Source organism: Eleginops maclovinus, chromosome 2 (assembly GCF_036324505.1).
Source record: "Eleginops maclovinus isolate JMC-PN-2008 ecotype Puerto Natales chromosome 2, JC_Emac_rtc_rv5, whole genome shotgun sequence".
Classification (NCBI taxonomy): domain Eukaryota; kingdom Metazoa; phylum Chordata; class Actinopteri; order Perciformes; family Eleginopidae; genus Eleginops; species Eleginops maclovinus.
This window is the reverse complement of record NC_086350.1, coordinates 26,807,369-26,832,082: the sequence shown is the minus strand read 5'-3', so window position 1 is coordinate 26,832,082 and position 24,714 is coordinate 26,807,369. Positions and strand designations below refer to the sequence as shown.

The 24,714-nt window shown below is 39.8% G+C and overlaps 2 protein-coding genes across 3 annotated transcripts in view; both read left to right on the top strand.

Moving 5' to 3' along the window:
- spire2 (spire-type actin nucleation factor 2) overlaps positions 1-7,848 on the top strand; it is a 35,652-nt gene extending 27,804 nt beyond the window's left edge. The window contains exons 10-15 of one of the 2 annotated variants that reach the window (XM_063898283.1): positions 1,503-1,627; positions 2,677-2,814; positions 2,921-2,988; positions 3,952-3,979; positions 4,919-5,016; positions 7,432-7,848. In XM_063898283.1, coding sequence (XP_063754353.1) covers positions 1,503-1,627; positions 2,677-2,814; positions 2,921-2,988; positions 3,952-3,979; positions 4,919-5,016; positions 7,432-7,696 — 722 coding nt within the window. In that variant the 3' untranslated portion in view covers positions 7,697-7,848. Of the gene's footprint in view, positions 1-1,502; positions 1,628-2,676; positions 2,815-2,920; positions 2,989-3,951; positions 3,980-4,173; positions 4,606-4,918; positions 5,017-7,431 lie in introns of those variants that run through there. The other variant, XM_063898291.1, reaches the window with a different exon arrangement.
- Positions 7,849-11,128: 3,280 nt separating this feature from the next.
- sntb2 (syntrophin, beta 2) overlaps positions 11,129-24,714 on the top strand; it is a 28,699-nt gene continuing 15,113 nt past the window's right edge. The window contains exon 1 of the mRNA XM_063910335.1: positions 11,129-12,116. Within this exon, the coding sequence (XP_063766405.1) occupies positions 11,387-12,116 (730 nt within the window). The 5' untranslated portion in view covers positions 11,129-11,386. The remainder of the gene's footprint in view (positions 12,117-24,714) is intronic.

Genomic DNA, 24,714 nt, shown 5'->3' with positions numbered 1-24,714 from the left:
TGACCCCTACCTCAGAGTAGAGCAGAATACAGCTCTGGAAAAAATTAAGAGACCACTCAAAAACAAAAACAAAAAGAATCCCAATCTCTTCATGTGTTGCAGCCTTTCAAGTGTCTGCTGAATTCATTGATGAATTAAATCAGTTTTATAGAATACAATAAAATAAAAAAATCATTTGACTCAAAGACTATAAATAGAAACTGATACTGCTTCAGTGGTCTCTTAATGTTTTGCGGAGCCGTAGATGTGTTCTGTAGTTCCTGGCTCTGCCAACAGGGGGATCTGCAGTCTTCCCTGTGAGGAGGTCAGGCAGGCTGTCAGCGCTGATCGGAATGAGATGTACTGATAATGTTTACCAGCCCTCCTCCCAGCCTGTTTGCTTTCCATTAGAGCCACATTCACCCTTTCCCTTTGTAGGAGGGAACAGGCTTCAGCACGGGGGACCATGGCAGACCCCCACACAACACAGACTGTTGCAAACCTGCAATGTGCAAAATAAACCATTTTTTGGAATGCTGTGCAGTAATCAACCGTACGCTGTTATAAATGTCCCAACAGTTTTATAATGTGTAGAAACGTTACCATCTCTGTTTTGAATTATTATTTTTAGCATTTTTTATTTATTCCACAAATATATAACATACATGGAGATCTCAGTATGCAGTCCACTCACACATACACATGCATACATACAATACCCCTTTCCTTCCAAGTCTTGGCAAATTATACATAAATACAGACATTAATTTAAATACTCTGACCTTTCCCTGGGTAGTCGGTACAGACAGGTATGCTCACAAATCCGATCGAGGTGCAAGTTAAACATTTAATATATAAAAGAAAATAATACCCAACCAAAAATGATATGTAAATAAAAGGAAAAAAATAAAAGGAGGTGTTTAGAGCTCAGATATCACTTGTGTTATTGGTTTCCATCTTCTCTCAAATGTTTCTAGTTTCAGTTGAAGTCTTTCTGTATTTTTGTCCATAATAAAGACCTTTTTTACTCTCCATTGCGTTATGTTGGGGTTATGTTATGCGTTATGTTTCGTTTCAACCAGTCGTCCTTATTTGTAATCTATTACTATTGTGTGCTTCTATTTCTGTATTTAATATGTTGGCTTACTCTTACAAGTTTTACCTGCTTTGCTACCTTTGCTGTAGCACTGTTCATTCCCCCACTAATAAAGGGATTCTGATTCCTCCCCCCCCCCCCCCCCCTTTGTCTCTAAGAGCAGCTGCTGAGTCTCCCCCTGTGATCTGGGTTACAGATGTAGCAGCGTGGGCAGAATCACTCACTGAAACTAGATGAATAAAACATGTGAGAGTAAGAGTCGATGGACATGCACTGTGGAGTTCGAGGAAAGAGGCTGTTGGGTAATTCATGGACTTCAGTCTGGGATGTGTGTCCTCCTCTCCTCCTCTGGCTGATGATGTCCTCATGTGATTTGTCCTCTTTAGTTAACCCGTGTTAAACTCTTTTCATTAATTTCCTCTGACAGCCTCCTTCCCGGTTCACGGCTGGGTGCCGCCCTCTCCGGCCCGCCTCTCTCTGAGTTCAGTGGACGAGACCACCGAGGGGTCAGAGACATCTAGCTCCAGAGGGGGGTACGAACTGCAGCTGATGGTGAGATAGCACCAAAGAGTCCCAAAGCACTGCAACACGATTCAAGTGGTCTATTAAAGACTCTTTTTTTTAAAACAAGTGTAGTTTATATCAATATGTTTCCAATATTTTGTGAAAATGAGCTTTGTAATATGACAGATTGATATACTAAATCCCAGAAAAAAACACACTTAAATTAAGAAAGTCCTCAAAAGTATTCAAAAACAACACTTGGTCTTTATTCATCTCACCACAAGCTCTATTTAGAAGCTGCTTTCATTTGCTCATCAGAAAACTTACAGTACTGCATTTCCCAGAAACCATCTGTCTGTCAGTAGTGTGAGTCATACTGTGATGTGTTCTCGTCTCCACAGTCCCACCGTTAGATTTGCTAAATGACAGAGCAGGAATTATTTGGGGTTTTATTGGATTATTGTCTATTGATTGGATGATTTTTTAGTGTCTTTTGTGTTATAGTTTGTTTTCCTCCTGAAGAATAAGGGAGGTCTGCGCTTGGCTTATTGACCTCTCATGTCCCAGTGACATTTAACACCTTATTAAGTTGCCTTTGTTAAAACCCCAAGAAGACAATGAGAAACACCAGTAGTCATAAGAAATCATGTCCACCTGGTGAAAGTAATCCCACTTTGTATTTACTGGAAACAGCTCTCTGCATCTGGAGACGACATTGAGGGTAGCTAGATTTTACTACAACTCTACATTTGGTTGACATAAAACCAAAACAATGTGCTGAAAGACTCAAAAATGCTCTTTAGAGCTGATGGAACCGCTAAATTGGATGGTATTTCTGTACACCCAACAATCCTCAGTTTACATATCTGGTTGATAAATTGAAAATTTGCATTTAAAAATGATAGGTTGATATGCAAGATTCCAGAAAAAAAATACACTTTTAAAACGTCTCAAAACAAATCAAAATCAACACATTGATATTAACTTAATGCATCTTACTACAAGCTTCATTTAGCTCGCACTAACAACCACCATAACGTATACCTCATGCACTGTGTTGAGATTTCAGCGTGTGAGCTCTCCTCTCTTCTGCTCAGGAGGAGTTCAGCCACCCTGTGGGCAGTCTGGCACTGACGGTGGATGAGGTCATCAACGTGCGCAGAGTGCTGGTCAAAGCAGAGATGGAGAAGTTCCTTCAGAGCAAAGAGCTCTACAACAACCTGAAGAGAGGCAGGGTAACAAAGTGGAGCCCCCCCCCCCCCACACACACACACACTGCATCTACCACTGTGCTCTGTTCACTGTGGATGGACCCAATATGTGTGTGTGTGTGTGTTTCAGGTTTGCTGCTGCTGCAGAGTGAAGTTCCCTCTCTTCTCGTGGCCGTCTACCTGCCTACTGTGTAAAAGGTATCAGAGAAACCGATCCTTTCCTTTGCCACTTGATGTTTGCTTCAAGGCGAAAGCACCCTCCCCCCCGATTTATGGTTAATATATTCAGTTTATGAATTGTAAATATATTTTCTGTGTTGTGATTTCACAACAATGAGTGTTTACGTGCTGTCTCAAAGCTTCCAAACTATCAAATGAGGAATTTGTTGCACTCAATAAAAAGGCTGCACAACTCATCTGAAGCCAATTGAAATCGCAATATTCGTATCATAGTAGGCTCAAATATAATATGTAAATGATGTTATGAATTAAGGATTGTGGGCTGTTGCGCACAGAGTGACTGGCCTACAGATTCAGTAGATACTATTAAATATCTTTATTTCAAACAACAACTTTAGTTTTGCGCTGATACACTTTTTAAAATCTTTATTTAATGATCATTTTACACATGAAGTTAATCAGGTTGTGAAACATGATTCTTACTAAGGATAAAAATAATGTAGGAAAGTTTAAAATGGATTCCACAATGACCAAATTACCAGGTGTGGAAAATATTGTATTTATTTCATTTATATTTGCCTAAAAAAATGTCAAAATAAAAATGTTTTGGTTGTAGTGTTTCCCACAGTATCATGTGAAATATGTCTTCTTAAATGATAATGAGAATATGATGCAAAGAAGGTTCAATCCCTCTAATATCACGGTTTCAATTTCAGAAAGAGATATTCACAATTAGTTATTCTTTTTCAAATCTGGCGACACTTTATTATAAAGTTATTCAGTGGAAGTTTCGGGAAGCTTACATTAAATATTAAATGAAGCAGAGTTAATAAAATAATAAAAAAATCACATGATTGTTTGTGGTATTTATGAACAGCCCAGTGAACATGCAGATGTATCATCGTATATAACAAAAATCATACTTCAGACCCGTTGACATTCAGGGTTCAGGTGTGCTGATTATTGGTCTTTCTCTTACAGATCTGTCTGTAGTTCCTGCAGTGCAAAGGTAACTTTATTCTGTGTTTGGTGATGGCTTTTTTTCTTTATTGTATTTTTTTTAGGTATGATTCTTTACTTATTTGGCTATTGTTCTGCAAAACAAATCCGATAATTGAGATGGGATATCTACTGCTTTTTACAACTTATTTGAAATCTGTGCTTCTGATCACCTCATTTCTTTTGTTCTTTTGATCGCTTCAGTCTCAGACCCTGTTGGATGTCTGGTTCTGTGCTCTGTAGGTTTGAAGGCTGTTTTTGCTGTGATTTTAAGTGACGTGTGTGCTGTGAATCATTTGTGGTGTGTGACATTATTTCAGTTTGATGTACACATGTGTGTTCAGCTTACATGTTCTTCAGTGTGATATCTAAAGGTTGTGGTTATTTGCTGAGAAGCCAGAATCAGAAATCCTTTATTCTGCCCACAGCAGCAAAGGGACAGTGCAGATAAAAGGCAAAATGAAAAAGAGTAGACTTAGTAGAAAAAAACCTTTAGAGGCCACTCTAAATGTTTGTTGAATCTTGATCTCTACATGTATGGCAGCCATTCCAGAGTCTGTTGAATTCCAACACAGAGAAATGTTGTCAGTAGTTTAAAGAACACAATAAAAAATAATAATAAATCATTTAACTCAAAGACAAACCTATAAATAATAAACAAGAGAAAATGATAATGCTGAAGTGGTCTTTTAAATTTTTCTGGGGCTGTATATAACAAAAAGACAAGCACACTTTATATAAACATTTAAAAAGTAACCAGAAACTACGGAAAGGATTTGGTCCACATGTGAAATGTATTTTTGACATCTGACCAAAAGCAATTCTTTTTTAGTTCTGAGAAAAAAGACAACCCTAACCCTCACTAAATACCTTGAATGTATTTGGCCTTCTTGTGTCTCCTCAAAGTAACATTCTCTACCCTCCTTGTGCTCCTCTTCCTCTGCTGCAGATGAAGATCCCCTCGAAGAAGATGGCCCACATCCCTGTGTACACTGTGGGCTTCCACAGCACTCCAAAGAGCCACGGACACAAGAGCCAAGTGTACAAGTGAGTCTGTCACCATGGAGAATGTAAGAGCCATGTGCAGTTTAAAGATTACTTAAAATTAGAGCTTTCAATATTAATGAGCCAAAAAAAGTTTCATCTTATGGCCCCTGGAGTTTTATCTCAGAGGGAAAAGTGTTTGAACTGGCAGGTGACGTATGCACAGTGCTGGGAGGGTTACTTTAATGTGTTCCGTTACAATGACCTGTACAAATGATTGTTTTTGATAGGAAAAGCTGCCTTTCATGAAGCATATTCAGGCCTATACACTGAACAAATGAACCAATGAAAGAGAAAACCATAAAGCGGATTCAGGCAGTAGGCCTATAGATTCACACTGAAAGTATTAGCTTACAGAACAGAACAGCTGACAGAGGAGAGAGAACATCTGATCCTTTACTACAACTCAATGCTTATACTTATTTATGTTTTACTAATCCTGCTAGTCATCCCTTTTTTATAAATTATTTATATTTATATATATATTATAAATAGTAATCTGATTTTAAAAAATATTAAATGACCTTTTATTATGTAATCCGGTTATATGTAATATAAGCGGCAGTCTCCAGCAGGACTCTATCCCTATATTATTGTTCTTCTACTGGAGGTGACTTTTTACTGATGCTGAGGAGGCTATTTAATAACTGCTCCCCACCTAAGCGCAGGAAAGCTGCTCAAAGTTTACTTGAAGTCGAATGGACCTCCAGTTTGACACACATTGTGACACCATAGGTGGGAGAAGTACTCAGATCTTGTACTTGAGTTAAAGTAGAAGTACTCAGATCTTGTGACAGTAGTCACAAAAGTAGTCATTGTTTGATTGGTCCATTTCAGAATAATATCTCTGATATGTTTTATAATGATTGATCATTAAAGTGTTCTCAGAGCTGGTAAAGGTGCAGCTAGTTTGAATGGCTTTGTATACTGCAGGGTAGCTGCTGAATTTACTGCAGGTGAACTAAAGTCTGATTTAAGGGAGATTATATTTACCATCATTAATCCAGATCTGTCAAGTAACTAAAGGGATTAAATACATGTAGTGGAGTAAAAGTACACCATTTACCTCTGAATTGTAGTGGAGTAGAAGTACACCATTTACCTCTGAATTGTAGTGGAGTATAAGTACAAAGTAGCATAAAATGGAAATACTAGAGTAAAATGTAGTTAAGTGCAGTACGTGAGTAAATGTACTTAGTTACTTCCCACCTTTGTGTGACACAGTTTCCTCGACGTACGCTCAGCCAGTCACTGAGCATGTTCCCTCCAAGGACAGAGCAGCTCTGGGTTAAGAACTCGGGTCAGATCTATTTCAGTCTGCAGCTGATTGATAACCTGCTGCAGCATAAGCAGTGACCCAACCAATCATAGATAGCCGACTCAATCCAATCAGCAGCGGCGACCCCACCCCTCCTTTGTTATGTCATCTGAGCAGCCTCTGAGCAAACATAATTACCCAGCTGCAGTAATCCACTCACTGCTCCTGACAGGGAGGCTGGAGAAGGATGGAGAGAGCTGGACAGTAGAGAGAAAGAGAGAGAGAGAGAAAGAGAGAGAGAGACTATTTGAATCAGATGACCCTGAGCTGTTCAGTAGTGATACTTCCACTTTTTATTTGGTTGTGTTTATATTTCATAAGCTAAGAAATGAAACTGTGAAACAGTCTAACTTCATTTTTCATTTGTTATTGTGAGATATGTGACCTTCAACCTTTTGAAAGTTCCTTCATTTGTTTTTACATTTTAAGAAATGATTTGGTTACTCGCTTTTAAGTAGTGATTGCTTGTTAATTCGTTCATTTATTTCTTCTTCTGTTTTTATATTTTATTTACCATTTAGGTTTATGTTATAGAAACAGAATTGCATTTTTGTTTTTCTTTTAATAACTCCCTTAAGTATCCCCAAAAAAATTATGAATTTCGTTTTTTTTATTGATACTTCCATAAAGTCTGGAGGACTTCCAAGAGACAGAATTTAAAATAATAGAAAAAAACAAAGCAGCAGAAACCAATTTATACTTTACTTTGTTACACTCACAAATGTCGTTTCACAGAATGTCTCCCGTAATTATCATATTCTTTAGTGACATAGTACTTTATAAAAAATCTATTAAATGTAGCTATATGACAAATATCTGTTCACGTTAGTTCCCTTCTATTTTTTATTATATTTATTGATTTTTCTTATTTTCTGTCTCTTATCCCCTTAGCTTAATTCCAATAAATGAACATGGATGAGATGTGCTTTTTCTGATGTTGAAACTGTTGTTCAATAAAGTTAAACAACTTTATTTTGTCAGACTAAAATGAGCAGCTGAGTCAGCTATGAATTAGCTCAATACAAATCAGTCCAAAATAAAACTGTATTGAACCTCTGTATTCGCATTAAACACACACAAACCTATCCCCCCCTCTGCAGGTCTCTGCGCAGCCTATCCCGCCACTCGGTGGAGGAGGAGTTCCCCCACCTGTACGCTCAGGGCTGCACGCTGCGGGACGTCTGCGCTGAGTGCACCAAGTTTGTGGCGGACGTCATCTCCTCCAGCCGCCGCAGCGTGGACATCCTCAACAACACCCCCAAGAGGGAGGCCAGGGCCATGGCCCCTCAGAGACCACAGCTGCAGCGCCAATCACACCTCGAGACTGACCCTCACCCTCAATGTCCCCCTCCACCTCACCCATAGTCACAGTGCCCCCCCCCCAGCTCCCTCCACAGTCCAATCATCGACAGCAGCTGCGGCCTAATGCGTCATCCCCGGCTCCTCTCCACACCATCAACAACCAATGAGTAGATTGGCTGACCTTTTATCCCCCCCCCCCACACACACACACACACACACACACACACACTGAAAAAACTGAAACACTGACTCTAATTAAATGTACTAAGTCAACAGATTTCAAATAACTGTATTAGGTTAGTGGAAAGCAATTATATTAAGTTGAACTTAATATTTTTTATTTAAACTTAGTATTATATCTTTCAACTAACCTAATGCAGTTATGTGAAATCTGTTGACCTAATTAATTTAATTAGAGTCAACGATTCAGATGTTTCAGTGCACACGCATAGAGGCTTCCTATAGTCACTTTGTAATGTTGGAGTAACCATCAGTTCTGTAACTGCTTTACCTACAGCAACATGACCCCGGGTGAGGAAAGTGAGGGTGATGTGGGAGTAAACACTGTGAGAAAGTAGGTGGTGGTGGTAATTTGAGGACAATTGCCGCGCAGCATAACGTAAACATGTAACGCTGTACATCATTTTAGCTCTCTTTGGTTGCCTTGTTTGTCATGAATGTAACTTAGGACACAGAGTTGTAAAATGATAGGCTTGTACGCAGAACAATGACATTTATTTTTGGTCAACTGAAAGGGATTTTGTACAGAGTGCTGCTTAAAAAAAGGTCCCTTTTGCATTTGAGATGTGCTTGTGAAGGTGTACCTGGATGAGGTGTGAATGTTTCAGGGTGAAGCTGCAGACCTTTACCTGACGCAGCATGCTGATGTGAAGCGAGCACATGAAGGTCCCACTTCTCTCACTCCCCATGGACGCTTGCAATACGCTCCGGTTTTCTAAACACTAAGTAAACCTCAACTGCAATAAAATGTAATGACAACACGACAGTGCTGCGTTTGAGTTCGACTGTTCACTTCAGCGTGCTAGGGTCCAGAGCTGAACACATGAATAAATAGAACATGTTTTTTTCTTTCTCCTATTAGTTAATATTACACATATAAAAGTAACAGCAAATAAACCTATTGAAGAGCTGATTTAAAAAACGATGTGTCGGTAGGTAGCTACCAAAAACATTTTGTAAGCAAAGCACACAACAATGGTGACCGAAAAACAACTACTGTAAATAGAAGAACTAAGCATGGAAGTAAACTTGATTACGAACTGGGTAATATTTAAATCATTTTTCAAGTTTTCAAGAAACAAGAGAATATCTGTTTATTTGTATTTCATTTTTATGAAAAGATTATCTTTTTTTTTGTCATTTATTTAATTATAATTCAAAAATAATAATTAGATAATTAAAAAATACTCAAACTAGAACCTAGTACTTCAAAATTGTACTTTTCACGTTTGGCTAAGACATTTGTGGTGTAATATAACATTAAAGCAAACGTAAATCCTTCCATATATTTGGCTTCAGACTTAATGTTTTCCAGGGATGTTGATTCATATTCATTGATGCGGCTCTGTGGCTCAGTTGACGGACTCATATTGACAGTTTTTCATGCAGCACCGCGCCTCTTCACGGACAGCAGGACTGCTGAGCTCTCTTCGTTGAAAAAGAACGGACGGTGGTGAAGAAAGAAGTGAAGCAAGAACTCATGTTGTGACTCCTTTAGAGGCCACTGTGATTGTGCAGGAGTGTGTGCAGTGTGTGCAGCAGTGCATTGCAGCTTGGTGTTACTGTATTGTAGTGTGTTTTTAACTCCGAACCTTTACTGCTACTGACACCTGGGGACCATGTGATCATCCACATCATAGGCTACAAACGGCAAACCCCAAAAGCTATTTATTTATGCTAGGTACTTTCCATTCCGTATCGTTCTTTTGTGGTTTTCCTTCTCCTGTAGTTTGTTCTATGGGTTTCTGTGCATGTAAATGGTGTGCAAAGACTAAAATCCCTGTGTTTTCTCTCCCACCCACTATTGGCACTTCTTTTGGCGGGTGCTCCAACACATTGTACGTGATAGGATAAGGGGCGGGACATCTCTAGGCGGTGGACCAATCAAAACAACAGCAGTTATCAGCGTCAAGTACTTTAAACATAGTGAATTGCCAACAGGTCCATCTTCATAGTTTGCTTTTAATAAACTCACTTTATTGGCTTTATACTTGTGCAATAGGCATTGAAAACTCCAGAATATGAAAGCAAAGTGTGTGGTTTGCAGCAGCAGTGTCCAATTAATATCAGGATTGGGGAGTACCAGATTACATGTAACAACACATGCACACTTTACAAGACTTCACAAATCTCAAAACACTGAGTGAACCCGTAGCTAATCTTCCAGGTCACCATGTTGAGTTCAAAGAGTGATTTCACTGGGTAGACACTTCACATTCTACTGTGCATATTAAAATTGGAGCATATTCTGTTAGTTCATATTTGTTTTTGCTTCATTAGTTAATAAACTACTTACTGGATATGTTCATAAAAAGCAAGACGTTCTATACAAGCAAACTAAAATACACATTTTTGAATACGAAATACCTTTCTTCTTATTTACATTGTTCTCTTGTCTTACATATTACACTTATTTATTGATGTGTCTTATCTCTTGACTTTGCATTGCATTTGATATTCAGGTAATCCAAAAGTAAAGGAAAGTAATCAGGTTACATTGATTTTATCATGTGATGATGATTTTTTTTTTTCACAGGTAAGTGATGGATTACATTTGAAAGTAACCCCTCCCAATACCTATAGTAAACACAGTGCTGGATTAAAGCAGGCTGTCCTCTGCAGTCTGGGGATCTGTAATGCGGCGATGGACGGCCTCTTCCATCATCATGAATAAATAATCTTCAGGTCAACATGTTTATTGGCTGTCTCTGTCTGTCTCTGCCTGTCATCCGGCTCCCACTTCAATTTGACAGGCTGCGTGAACACAGCATAAATAAAATAGAAAGACACCGGAAGTTAGTTTTTATTACTTTCAAAATAAAGCGTAATATGAGACAGGTTTAAATGGCTCTTTGAAAAGTTCTTAAAGACACTCAACATTGTGTAAATAACAACAAAATATCAAGTCGTAATTATGAATTCTTGAATACAGACTTGGATACTTTTAAATACAACGTATTTTTTATATGGTGCATATATCATGTATTTACCAGATACAACTGAGTGAGATACCATTTTCTATACAATATGCTAGTAGAGCTAAAATCGGTCTTATCTCATTTATTTTCTCTGTGTGCTTTTGCCGCTGCAACGCGCTATTTCAGGAGGACATATTCCTTTAGTGTGATTCGTTGAATTCATTCGTTTATTATTACATAATTTGTCCCAAAACAAATTTCGCGGGCATTCATTTTATTTTGAAAGGTTTACACGGATATTCTGTTGTGTCTTGCTAACTTGTCAGTGGAAGTCGGACAGCTTTAGAGCTTGAAGTCAAAAACAAGCCCTCTGAGGCTGGCCCATCACAGCCAGTTGTTCTTTTCTTTTCTTTTCCTCTCCCTCTTTTTTGGGAGTCTTTCTGTTTTTTCTGCCCTGCCTGCAGTGTGTGTTAGTGGGTGTGTCTGCGGGCCAGTGCAGCCTAGTCGTTGCTTGCGCACTCTGAAAAAGAGGAAAAAGTTGATGATGAGTTCAGTGTGAGAGCGGCCCGCCTCGGAGCAGGCTACCCGACCAGGAATGGCAGTTTGGACCAGAGCGGACAAAAACGGTCAGTTGGACCTTCTGCTCCGGGACCGCTGGATCAGAGTGGCCGCCGAACTCACCCGCGAAACGCTGACTTTAACGGCCGAAGCGGAGGTAGGCGGACAGGGGGGCAACCACTGGGACTACAACAACTCTTCCGCGGGCCTTCGAAATGGCATGTCGAACGGAAACGACTCGGGACAGAGTCCGGGGAACCATGGTCGCAGTCCGTCCTCGGGTCAAGAGCAACACCAGAACCAGAACCATGGGGGTAGGGGGCGTAGCGGCAGCCCGGGGCGCGGGGGTGTCAGTCGGGGTCAATACGACGCTAACTACGGTGTAAACAGCCCCGGGAAATACCCGAATAACGGCACTAACTCTGACTTTGGAAGCCCCGGATCCAGCTACGGCAGTCCTGGGTCCAGCTTCGGTTCCAGACAAGGAGACGTGCCCGTCAGCGTGGACGGCCCCTCGGAAGCTGTGCGAAAAGTTCGGGTTGTCAAACAGGAGTCTGGCGGGCTGGGGATCAGTATTAAGGGGGGGCGCGAGAACCGGATGCCCATCCTCATCTCCAAGATCTTCCCGGGGCTCGCCGCTGACCAGAGCCGGGCTCTCCGTGTGGGTGACGCGATTCTCTCCGTTAATGGGAACGACCTCCGGGAGGCTACACACGACCTGGCGGTCCAGGCGCTTAAGAAGGCGGGGAAAGAAGTAACGCTGGAGGGTAAGTTTGCCAACGCGAGAGCGAGGACTTGCAGAGGCCGAGATGAAACTCCTGCGCTCTGGCTGCTCACCTCAGCAGTGGTGCAAGAAGTTTCAGATGCTTGCTAAAGTTAAAGTACCAATACATTATTGTCAAACTACTTAATCTTAATCTTACTTAAGTAAAATTACAAAAGTATTATCAGCAAAATGTACTTAAAGTTTTAAAAGGAAAAGTAATCGTTGTGGCCGTCATGTTTGTGTAATGATATTTATATATGTGACATTTCTAAATATTATTTATGTTTCAAGTACCATTTTACTTTTGTATACAAACAAAGTTCTGGTTGACTTTTTGTAAAATATTTTACTGTTAAACAAATGTAGTGGAGTAAAATTACATGAGCATAAATGGAAATACATAATAATAACATAGTTTAAAGCAAGATGACACAAATTGAGCATGTAATATAACATCTATTAATATATTATATATGTACTATAAAACATGTATGTATTATATAATGCATGCATTAAATAAAACAATAGCTAAAGGTGCTTTCTAATAAATGGATGCATCTGTTTATAATAATGTATTCATCAGAACCACACATGGTCCTTTTTTAAAATATAAGTTAAGAATGAACAATGCCATCACTAACACCTTGTGAACTTTTTTCATTTTATCAACATATATGCATTTCTTTAGGATATTATGAGATAACAGCAGGCACACATTCACAGCTGCTCTATGAGCAGGAGCTGGCTCAAATCACAGAAAGCCTTTGATTAGTGTAAACAGGAAAGTAACCACAGTTGTGGTCACAGTCCAAGTTAGATACATTGTACTCTATATTTGAATGGCTGCGGGTTGCTAAAGATAAGAGGCCACTGTTGACCGAAGCAGATGAGGTTTTTTTCTTGCTGTGACTACACTGTACTGTCCAAAAGAGAGACAGAGGGGGAGGAAGGGGGAATCATGTAAATGATCTGTGTGTGCCTGTAATTACTGCTGAGAGGAGGCATGCTGGAATTAGCATTCTTGTGATCTTTTTTTTGTTGTTGGGGTTTTTCAGTCTTGTCCTAGTTTATTGTGCAATACTACTGAAAAACACTATAATGAAACCATGTGGCTTACTATATAAATTGAAACAGGATTGGATTAAATAACTGTGGTGTGAGAGCTACTAACAGATGAAGAGTGAGATATTTTTCTCAGAACTTGGTGGATACATTTGTGTAGTTGCCAAAACTTTAGAAGTTTTTTTTAATAAGCTGGAAACAGCATGGTGGCTGTTTATCTGTTAAGTTGTTGTGACATAAAATCATTTTATAATCCAGCTCAGTTACTTACAAAACACAAGCTTTTGATATGGGAGGCAGATCAAGGGTTTTGAGCAGCTCCACAGAATGGCATTCAAGGTCTGCAGAAGATTTGGCATGCATGCATTCCACAAAACTATCCAAATATAAAAAGAGCTTAAAATCTACCCAACTTCATACTGTATACATCATAAGGAATCCCTAGGTTACATGGAGGTAGCCATAGGAAGAGAATTGCGTACTGGTTTCATGTGCCGATACAGAACGGTTCAGAAAAGTGGAAAAATAGTGGAAGTGAGAGAGGCCACAGAGCCCTAGAGGTTCGGAAACTTCAGGCCAGGAACAGCTAAATGCTGTTTAATGGTTTGAAATGAACGCCGGATGAATACCGATGAGCGGAACTGTAGGGACTAATCAATGTGTGAAACCTTTCCTCTCGAGTGGAAACAAGTCCCGAAATAAAACAGGTATAATGTCTTAGTTTTTTAAACCATAAAGATATGATTTTTACCAACCAAAAATGATCCAAAATACTTTGTCACAGTTTCTTCAGCTGGTTGATGGAGATCGCTTGATAGAAACACATGCAGATGTTGCACACAATGTTGGAGTGTATCATGAAGTTTAAACTGCTGCAGGAATTTGGCCGTTTTGCAATTGAAATCTGCATTAAACACATGTGCAGCGTCCCTGAGGAGTAGACAGGAGGATGTGCTCCTCGTGCCGCAGCCGCAGCCCAGACGTTGGCCTCTATGTGGAAGAATGTGTCAGCTGCCTGTCACTGTTTGTCAGTTTGACAGGCGCTGAGCTGTGTTGTTTGTGGTTGGCTTTCTCTCCCAGTCTCCCTCTGTATGTGCCCAGCTCCCACAGCCCTGAGAGAGAAACCCCGCCAGACAGAGCAGGGCTCCAGGTTCCAGACCTCTGTGCCGTGTACACACTACATAAACCCCCAGATATTCTCACAATTAGCTTAGGTGCCCCACATTCCTGACCTCCGCTTGCCTGCTTGTATTTAGGGCAAAGGTCAACACTTTCGGCTCCGGCTTGGATCATTCGTGCTGCTCTTCACTTGCAGCACGCTTTCAGTGAGTCACAATCAGGTTATATGCTAAGTATGTTTACACATACAACGACTTTGCTTTGGTGCATACATAAAACGCAATAATTAAGATGTAAAATAAAAGCAAGTATTACAAAAAAGTATTTCAAAGACAATCAGAAATATGTGCAGTAATTCAGATGTTGCATGTTTCAGAGTGTACAGGGATCCTCATGCAGATGTATGAAAAACGTATGCCTGCAGAAGTCTTCTGGTAGGAAATGCGGGTCACCAAAGCATTTAGAATTAAGCAGCACGTTCCCTGAATAGGTTTTCCATCACATTTTAAGTCTAAATATATCCACACAAATATCCAGCATAAGCACTGAAATATGTGGGTGGGCTGGGAGCATTTACACTCGGCCTAAAGTCATATTATATAATATGTATGATTGAATCATATTTGTTTTTATTTCAAGAAAATCTTGTCAAGGGCAGAAGATTATTAAACCTGCTCCTTAATAGAGCTTTAAAGGTCCCCTATTATGCAAAATGCACTTTTTGCTGTCTTCTATACATAAATATGTGTCCCCGGTGTGTAAGGAGACTCACAAAGTGTCAGAAAATAAAACCCTCTCTCTTTTCCTCCTTACCCACATCTCTAAAAACGGGGGTACAAACGAGCTGATCCAGATTTGCTGTCCTTATGACGTCATATGGAAAATGTGGGCTGGCTTTACATTGAACTCCTGGCAACGTCCCAACCTTTCGTCCCCCATGTACAGTAGTGAGCTGAATCCCCTCCGCAGCACGTCTGTGTGTGTTCAGCAGGATGTCTGCAGGAGGACTTAGAGTTGTTGTTTATATAAAACAACGGTAAACACTGAGAAGTGTTTCAGAAATAATGCTGGATGTGGTTTGGAACATAATATGGCGTTTAATCCCAGCAGCGTTTAGCTGAGTTTCTCCCGGTAGAAACGCTCTTTTTAATTAAAGAATTTTGGAAGCCACATACATTTGCACATTATACTGTTTGTTTGTGTTTTTGTATACGATTACTTTAACAACAAAGTACCGATACAGACGTTAGACACACTGGGAACATAATCGCTTGTTATGTGATGAATGTTTGTTTTTTTATGTTTTATTGTAGACATAAAGGCTGTCATTTAAATTCCCCTCCAATTTTCCACCACAAATTCAAAAAAGCTTTATTGGCACCATAACAAAAACGTAGTATTGCCAAAGCACATTGTACAAACATTTAACAATCATGTTAACTATTTGATGTCATTAAAAATCCACAAAAGAAGCTGAACATCCCTTTTGGATATCAACAACCAAATCACAATTATGATAATCAGAATAATATCAGTGCTCCTGAGGTTGTGGCTGCTGGCAGCTCTGTACGAGCTCTCCGAACATGATTGGCCATTTGTGGATGTTTGTTATGTGGTCAAATTCAGGAAGTTGGCTTTTAGATTTGGGGAAGTGTTGGACTGGCTGGGGTTTTGTGCATTCTGTTAGAAATTGCACCTCTGTTTCCACTTTGTCTTCCCTACACAGCTGGCAGAGCTCTTTGGAGATCATTATTTTTTGTATGGCCAGTCTGTGTGAGTGTGTGTTTGGTCAGGGTGGTTCTGAGTTTACTCACAGTCACTCTCCAAGGCCATATAGAAAGATTGAGTTATTTTTAAACAGACAATCTTTGCCTCATTGACTCATGACATGCATTTATTCCAGACATGACAGGCCGCTGGTTAATCCCCCTCCCTCACCAGCTGACTGATGGACATCCCATATGTCCAAATGATTAGTTGGAGCTGGCTGCAGCCGCCCTTGTGTCTTATTGGGTTAGCCTGCTGGTCAGTGGAAGGAGCGGCCTTTGTGTGAGTAATTGGAGGAATAAAAACAGCACATACCAGGCTCAGAGGCCATTGATGAAACGGGGACAGGCCTGACGAGGAACAGATCTTTTCTTTTGTTCCGGGGCCCAAGTTAACCGAGCATTCATTCACTGTGTCGCTCGCTGTCCTCATGGGGCCAGATCTGCACAGCTGAAAGAGGCCACGTTAGTGTGAGTTCAGTCTCATAAACTCCGCTGCCTTTGATATCTCCAGATATGTCAGCTGCAATGTGAGAGCGAAATTTGAGTCACAAGTGTAATGTGTAAACAATTAGCCTTTTAAAAATGTGAGCTAAAAACATTCAGATTGAGTTTTATCCCAAACAACTTGTCTTTTAAAGAGGCCTTATTTAGGGGGTTTCCTACTTTTTTCCAGTGGCATTTTTCATTTCTTCAACTCCATTAACCTTATATTAGGGATTGTGGGAGAAGCTGATTTAAACATTTTGCCTCTCCAAAACCCCAAAAAATCTTGTTTGGCTGGATCCCATTTTGGATAATTATGTCTCTGTCCTTTGGGTTTACTGAGCTCTTTAAAAGCTTTTATTTTTATATGACTCAATGGCTCAAATGACTGTAATTTAAAAAAGAAAATACATTCGTAGCAAACAAATTGAATAACCTTCAACTCTGCAGTTCCTCTCTAAGTAGCATTTCTGCTTCTTTCAGCTCATTGTAGCGGTTTCACAAACCACACTTGAATTCACTCTAATAAACATTGTTTCCAGATGCAACAGGAAGCTGTGTCAGGGAATACTCTGTTACAAACTTACTGTATAGTCTTAGTGACAGCGTAGTGAACCAGGAAATGTTGAGTACCCCAACGTTTAATCTTAGAAATGTATAGCACATAAAGACTGCCGGATGCTACCTTGCATATGTTGGGCAATTTGCACAATTAGCATCAATTGTTTTAATTTAAATGAATTGCATTAAAGCCTATGTCAAAAATAGTAACAAAACATTCTAAGTTCATTTGGACCGTTTTGGATTGGTTTTGAGGGACATTGAATCAATTCTGACATGTTTTACAAATACAAAAATTTGCCTTTTCTGATTAAATTGTGTTCTTTTTGCTGGGGACCCATACTATACATTTCTTACATAAAACTTTGGTGTACCCAACATTTCCGGGCTCACAATACGACTCTATGAGCTGGCGAAAAAGACTGCACTAGTTTTCCATCACCAAACGGTCAGTCAGCGCTTGCGAACAAACAGCTAGCAGGTTAGAATGAGCTGAACGATCCGATCTTAAAAGGAAGTGAATATTGGATGTACATTGGTTGACGGAAACATAACTCCATTACCAATCTATGCAAATGTTCTTTTCCATGTGTATTGTTTGCTAAGACATATATGTGAAGCTGAACAAATGTCTAATTTTAAACTTGTTGTGGAGTTTTGGCTAAAGTGTAAATACTTTGGATAGTATTTATCCGTCTCTGTGGCATTCTTACGTGTCATGCTCCGAGAGCTGTCCTGTTGTTCCCAAAGCCACACACTGTGCAGTATTATTGCCGTGGATTAATTTCCCACCGTGGAGAAACATCTGGTGTCCCTCAGAGCAGATGTCACTTTGGATTATTCTACATTAATACTTATGTAATATCACCAAGCACTTGTATAAGAGCTAATAAACACTGAAACACTTTAGCTCAGCTGGAGTCCTATACATGTGTAGGGGTAGCAAAAGAAGATTATTTAGTACATTTTATTATGTGACATTTTTTTCATATGATGTAGATTTTTGAGCGCCAATCAATCAAAACAGGAAGCATCCATAAGTGAACAGTCATTGGAAGCTGATATTAATGGAAACTTATGGAGATTTTTGTTGAACAGTTTTTATTGAGATTTCAAAATCAGTGAAAGTATACATTCAACAGCATTGCATACTACCCCTCCTTCCCACCCAGTCCCACCCAGTCCCACCCACCCCACTCATCCCCTTAATTCCAGATCTTCACAAGGATGATTGTTCATTGAGGTTTTGTCCAACCAAGGATATATGAAGATTAATTTATTTTTTACAAAAATATATGTTGCACCATTTAAAAAATGGTACTTATTTCATGGGCTAAATAACAAATCAATAAAAAACTACAGAGTAATGAATAATCAGAAGAACTGAGTTGCAGCTATTACACATGCAAAATGAAATTGTAAAAAATAAGGGAAGAACTTTTAGGCTCACATGGAGCGGTGAGACTGAACCCACAATACAAACACTGAGACAGGGATTGAGTTTAGAACAGGCCGTTTTAATTACTGGAGGTGTGCAGCGGGCAGAGCGAGGCGACGAGGAAGACGGCTGGATAAAGCCGGCTGCCGGGTCGGCCGAGGATCTGACAGAGAGACAGGTAATTAGTCGGGCGGAAAAAACAGAACAGTTCTCTTACTAGAAGCTAAGTTAGCCGGGACGTTTGACCACGAGTGGAAATCTGACGAACTGGCGAAGACTTGAGATGATGACCGGGCTTTTAAGCAGGTAAAGGTGAGTAGTGGCAATCAGGATGCAGGAGCAACAGCTGCAGAGGTGCCATTCCAAATGTGGGTCAATCATGCCCAGCCGGGGAGACACACACCCACCCAGGCAGACAGGCAAGAACAGGGAAGTGGCAATGTGGATCCTCACAAGAACAAGTGATATTAAACTGCACTGCGCTCTTAGAGAAGTGCAGTGATGAAGTATTTTTGTATTAAGGCCGATCCAGAAGTTAGCACCAAAACTGCTCCCTCTACAGAAAGCAGTGGAGTTTGGAAATATTGCACAAAAAAGGATCTTTGATGATACCTACAAATTTGTTAAGCACGATAATCTCCACATCTTAACAGGACTTTATGTTTTTTGAAGCATAGATGCAATTGCCAGAAATTAAAAGCTAATTTAGGCTATAAATAAACTACATTACGGTCACATCACCTCCTGTCACCACAGCTAAGCTAAAGGTGGCTAATTTTCATAGTGATAACGATCAGTTGCCTCATTTACTCACTTGTTAATACCCACTGTTAAGAAACATAGAAGCTTCAGACATTCACCAGTGAGGTATTTACTGACATATTTTATTTCGTAAACCAACGCGTGAAAATCCCTTCAGCCTGTTTAATTTAGGCACATTGATGATGCAACCGAAGTAATAAAATGCTGATTCATATCTGGGATTTAGGACTCATTCCTGCACCACTCTATTGGCCTGTTGATGTGTATATAAGGTCTGTTACTCACAGCGTCCCATGAGGAGGATAAACCTGTTAATTTGAGGAACAACTCCTGGTTTGTAAAACATCATCCAGGCTCTCCCAGACATTTGTAATCTTTAACAATCACTACAGCAGATAATGATTTTGTGGTTATTTTAGTTCTTAATCTTTTTTATCCTTTGATCCACATATTCAAACATGCTGATTACATTGGCCTTTAGAAAACTGATTTATGTAATGTCATAAGTGTTGGAGTTTGCAGTGTGTTGTTGCAGATAAACACATGTGTTTACTCTTCAGCAGCATGATTTCCCAAAGGGACTCTGATCCAGGTTAGAGGAGGGGCATGTGACTCTGTTTCAGGGATCAGGGAATACTTGCTCTTGTTTTAATCTGTGTGTCTATACTAGTGTGAGATTATACGGCCATTCAGTCCTGTGTGCATTTTGTACATAGGGGCATTTTGTTATTCGTGTCTTAAAATAGACAATATCGAATGAGAGACCCAGATCACAGTTGTTGTCCTGAAATGACTCGCACTGAGGATGTATTTTGTTGTTATCTAGAAGTCTTGCATTTTGATCTAAAAGAACATAATGATATCATGTAGTATCGCAGCGTGAAGTATTGGGAAATCGCCCCGGTCTATAATGTCTGTAATTTTGTCTGTGAAGAGGACATGGATGTGTTGTGGCTCTATCTTTAGCACAAACCAAAGTTTAAATGCGTTTCTAAACAACAGCAGCACTTTAGAGAAGCGGTCTCTCTAAGAAGTGATGATGAAACAGAAACGGATCTGAATATCATTGATGGGAGAAGCTGTTTACTCAGCACTGCATTAGTGTTTAAATGAAATTAGTGCTGCTGGGTATTAAACCTCAGTGTTGTGTTGAACACACTCCAGTACTTTAACATTGAAAGCTGCCAACGCTTTGTGGGATTATTAATCCTTATAGATGCACCCCCATTTACAGCAGGAATGTTTTTTAAAATTCAACTTTTACTGTATTTAGACCATGTTATTTATTTAACATTGAAGCATTGAGTAGTTTGACAAAACAAGATTTATTTTTTATATAGAACAGGGGGTTAAGGTCTTTCAGACCCATGGTCCGACCAGTATCTCTACTGGTAGCATGAGGCAAAACCTGGACCCTACAGAGGTTGCACCAGCAGTCCAACTCCACCAGCATTTTGCACTTGGCACTGACCCTAGCCAAATGCTAAACTAGTGAAAAACAATCAGAAAAAAATTGGTATAGGAAATTACAGTGGCCTCCACCTGGAAAACCATTCCTGTTTTGAGTCGTTTCATTGTTGCCCCTGTAGTGCACCGTTGTTAATTTTCTTAACACCAAAGTAGCTGAAACTGATTAACACCCCCCCCCCCCCTCCCCCGCTACTGAACTGACCAGATCAATATGTCAGAAGTTGGCTTGATGCTGTACTCTGATTAAAAAGTGTTCCTTCATTTTTTTTGAGCAGTGTATATTGATCTGCTGGGGAAATTATCAAATGAAAGATGGCTACATTTCTTCAGTTTCGAGGCCCTAGTCGATGACACTAGGACTCTCTGACCATGTGGGAAACTACTTTTTTGAAGTTGTTCCGGATCAACACAGGGAGGGGCATCCAACATCATTTATAAAAACAATGTTAAAAATGGACATGCTTTTGGAAAGTCGGTCCTGGAAGACACTTTTTATGGAAATGTAGCACGATTGTCGACTTAACAAATATATATATATATTGATCAGTTAATCGACCTATCAGTTCAGCTCTATTATAAAGTACAAGTTTAAAATAGTTTGAACCAGAGAAGTGAACAGTGAAAGCAATGTTAAATAAACTGTTACGTATTTTAACTGAGCTGCATGATACATCTTCATGATGCCATTGTATTGTGAATGCATCTGCCCATGTGTATACCAGAGAAGGGACCCAATGAGGACATATATCCACACACACACACACACACACACACACACACACATTCTGACACATTGTTCTCATTAGGTTTCTGGCACAAATGGACTTTGAAGTAGGGGGGAAGGAAGAAAGGGGAAAGAAAGAGTGAGCAGATATGTGAGGGATGAAGAGCAGGAGGGAGAGGGAAACAGTGAAAGAGGGAGGACAGAGAAGGAGGGAGGAGAGGAACGAGTGAGGAGAGAGTAGCAGGCCAAACCACAGGGGAATTTCTGGGCAGTTTTGGGGGGAAAATACAGAGGCTGGGGTCTGACCGCCTCCCTCACTGCTCTGTTAGCTATTATTTTTGCTATTTTGTCCATACCATAGGATGATTGCTTATGTGTGTGAGTCTGTTTTGGTTAGAAAGAAGAGTGGAAGGCAGTTCATTTCACGGAAAGCTTTCACCAGAACTAACGCCACAACCAAATATGTGTCGAGTCAGACTCTTCTGACTTGAACTCCTTTTCTACATGTCCTGCTTTTAGCTGCCCATCCTCTTCCCTGTTTTCCTGCTGCACGCAGAGACATGGGCAGATGAGCCGGCCCCATGGGATGTTAGGAGGCATCGCTGGGGAATCTCCTTTTCACACATTAATGTAGGTGCACACACACACAGGCTAAAATGTGAGAGCACACACACACACACACAATGAACTGGTCGTCCTCTGTGTACAGTCCTAATTAGAAGCAGAAGTAGAGCTGAGTGAAGGCCTGACAGAACTAATGAGTTCATTCTACAGCAGCAAAAGAGAATAGGATGACGGAAAGGGGGGAAAAAACGGAGATAGATTTACTGCATGGAGGAATAGTTATTATTTCTGGCAGGAAAAACTGGGGAAATATGTAACACCAAAATCCCCAATGCCACAGTCATACTATGATGATCTGCTAATATCATATATTCCCCAAATTGTTGCAATGGGCTGGGTAAGGCTGAACAATCTAATCTTAAGCTAACAATGTACCGAAGCAGGTAGACAAAGCAGTAAAAAGAGGCTGCATCCCATGCTGATGTTTGATTACTTTGGCTACTTTAAAGACTACTCACAGCCCTTTAATTCAGACCAACACAAACAATGAATAGGAGCAGATGTGCAGTGGTCCACAGTGCCAACAAATTACACAACCAAGCATGTGTAGCAGAGCTCAGAGAATGCATCTGAAAAGATAAGGAACAAGGTTGAAAATAAATCTCAGTGCCAGAGAAATGGAAGATTACATTTAAAATCATTTAAGTTTACTACCCCAATCCATTGGCTTCCATTTCATCCAATCTTTTCTAACTGTAGCAACCTTTGGGAATCAGAAGAGCAGAGGGTTTTTAGCTTGGGTTATGCCAATATGTTGGTTAGAACACAAAATATGAGCTGTGAGGTGACCTGTCTTGAGCCTAAAATGTTCCGCAGCAATATCAGCCAACTCAATGCAATACATTATCCTCAGTAGATGTGTGTTTAGAGATTGATTGGAGGTAGGCCTACATCATAAGCTGGATGAATTACCAATGCTGCCGACCAACAGATTCTTCAAATCTACCAGATTAGTACTCAGGAATTCTGAAATCTAATAGACCTGTCATATACAGTTTGTCAGTGCCTACTGCATGATGACAACCTGCTGGTTATGTTCCTCTTTTCTAATTACAAGCATCCTGAAACCCCCTCCTAGTACTGGGAAAGGAATTGTCCCCATATCCTCTTTCCTGTCCCACTAAATAAAAGGCTTGTACAACATTAACACGTATGCACATACAGCTTCAAGTCCTAATGGATGTTCCTCAAACTTTAAGCAAGGACATGCAATGCCTAATGTTGTGTAATTTGGCCATGCAATACAATTTTGTAATAATATACTTTGAATAAAAAGGCTATGTAGGTGTGGGAGCTGGGCTTTAGGGCTCTCTATAGACCCGAGCAAGTGTTTCTTATTTTTATTTATACACATAAGAAGTGTGTGGCCTTTGCCCCTATTTGATTCGTTTACTATGCTGGCCTGGTGTCCCTCAGGGTTCCACTTTAGGTCGTTTACCTTTTCTTGTTACGCTAGATTCTTGCGGTACCATGACTATATAAAAATGTTCTTTCCTGCTGTGTCGATGACTTTTACACTCAGGTTCATGCATGCCTGAGAGCCTTCCTGTCATATCCAGTTGGTTTATTACCAACCTTGTCAAACTACGTCTCAACAAGAGTCAGGCTTTTTCCCTGAAAGATTTGACTGTCTAAAATATTTAATATTGAAGAACCACACTGGCCTGTCAAAAATGTCAGCATAATGGTCCAGCCCCAACTCTTTCCTGTTTATCTAACATCTCCCTCAGAGCAATGTCTAAAATCCAAAACTTCATTCCAAAACTGAACTACAAATCTTTAAATGAATGTAATTGTGTAGGCCTGGTGATATGTGCTGCAGCCAGTTATTTGACCCTCTTGTTTAATGTACGAACTTTGTTCAAATACATCTTTGACATATGCAATGATTGGATCATTTCTTCTATCCAGTTTTTACATTGCGTTGTCATAGTCTTTAAAGTAGGATATTATTGTTTATAGGAGGAAAAATATTTGGAAGTTTAGTTAAGTAACACTTAAGTGTAGATAACACTTAATTGTAATTATACTCTGCTACAAATAAAAGCCCTGCATTCAAAATCTTAGTCAAGTAAAAGCCCAAAAGTATTGTAATCAAATAATCGTAGTGTTCTTAAAGTAAAAGCAATCATTATGCATAATGGCCCATGTTTTTCACGGTAAAGGTGGAGCTAGTTTTAATTACTTTATAGCCTGCTGCTGGATATCGTAACCCAATGTTTAATGTAATGATTTATTTATCAGTTGATTTACATGTTATACTAGTCATGTCATCAATCTATGTGAAAAAAATGTAGAGAAGTGAACATTACACTATTGGCTTTCTAAAATATAGTGGAAAGAAGTATTAAGTAGCATAACGTTGAAATACTCCAGTAAAGTGTGTTAATGTTGTACTTCAGTACAGTACTGAATGTACTTTGTTACATTCTAACACTGTTTTTAAATACTTTTGCTAATAACTGTTGAACTGCTGGCATTGCTACTAACCACTGCACAGTGAAACTATTGGTTAAGTATTTGAAAATATAAACATGTCGAACCACAGAGAGCCCTGGGTCTGCTCTGCGGACGGAAAATATCTCTG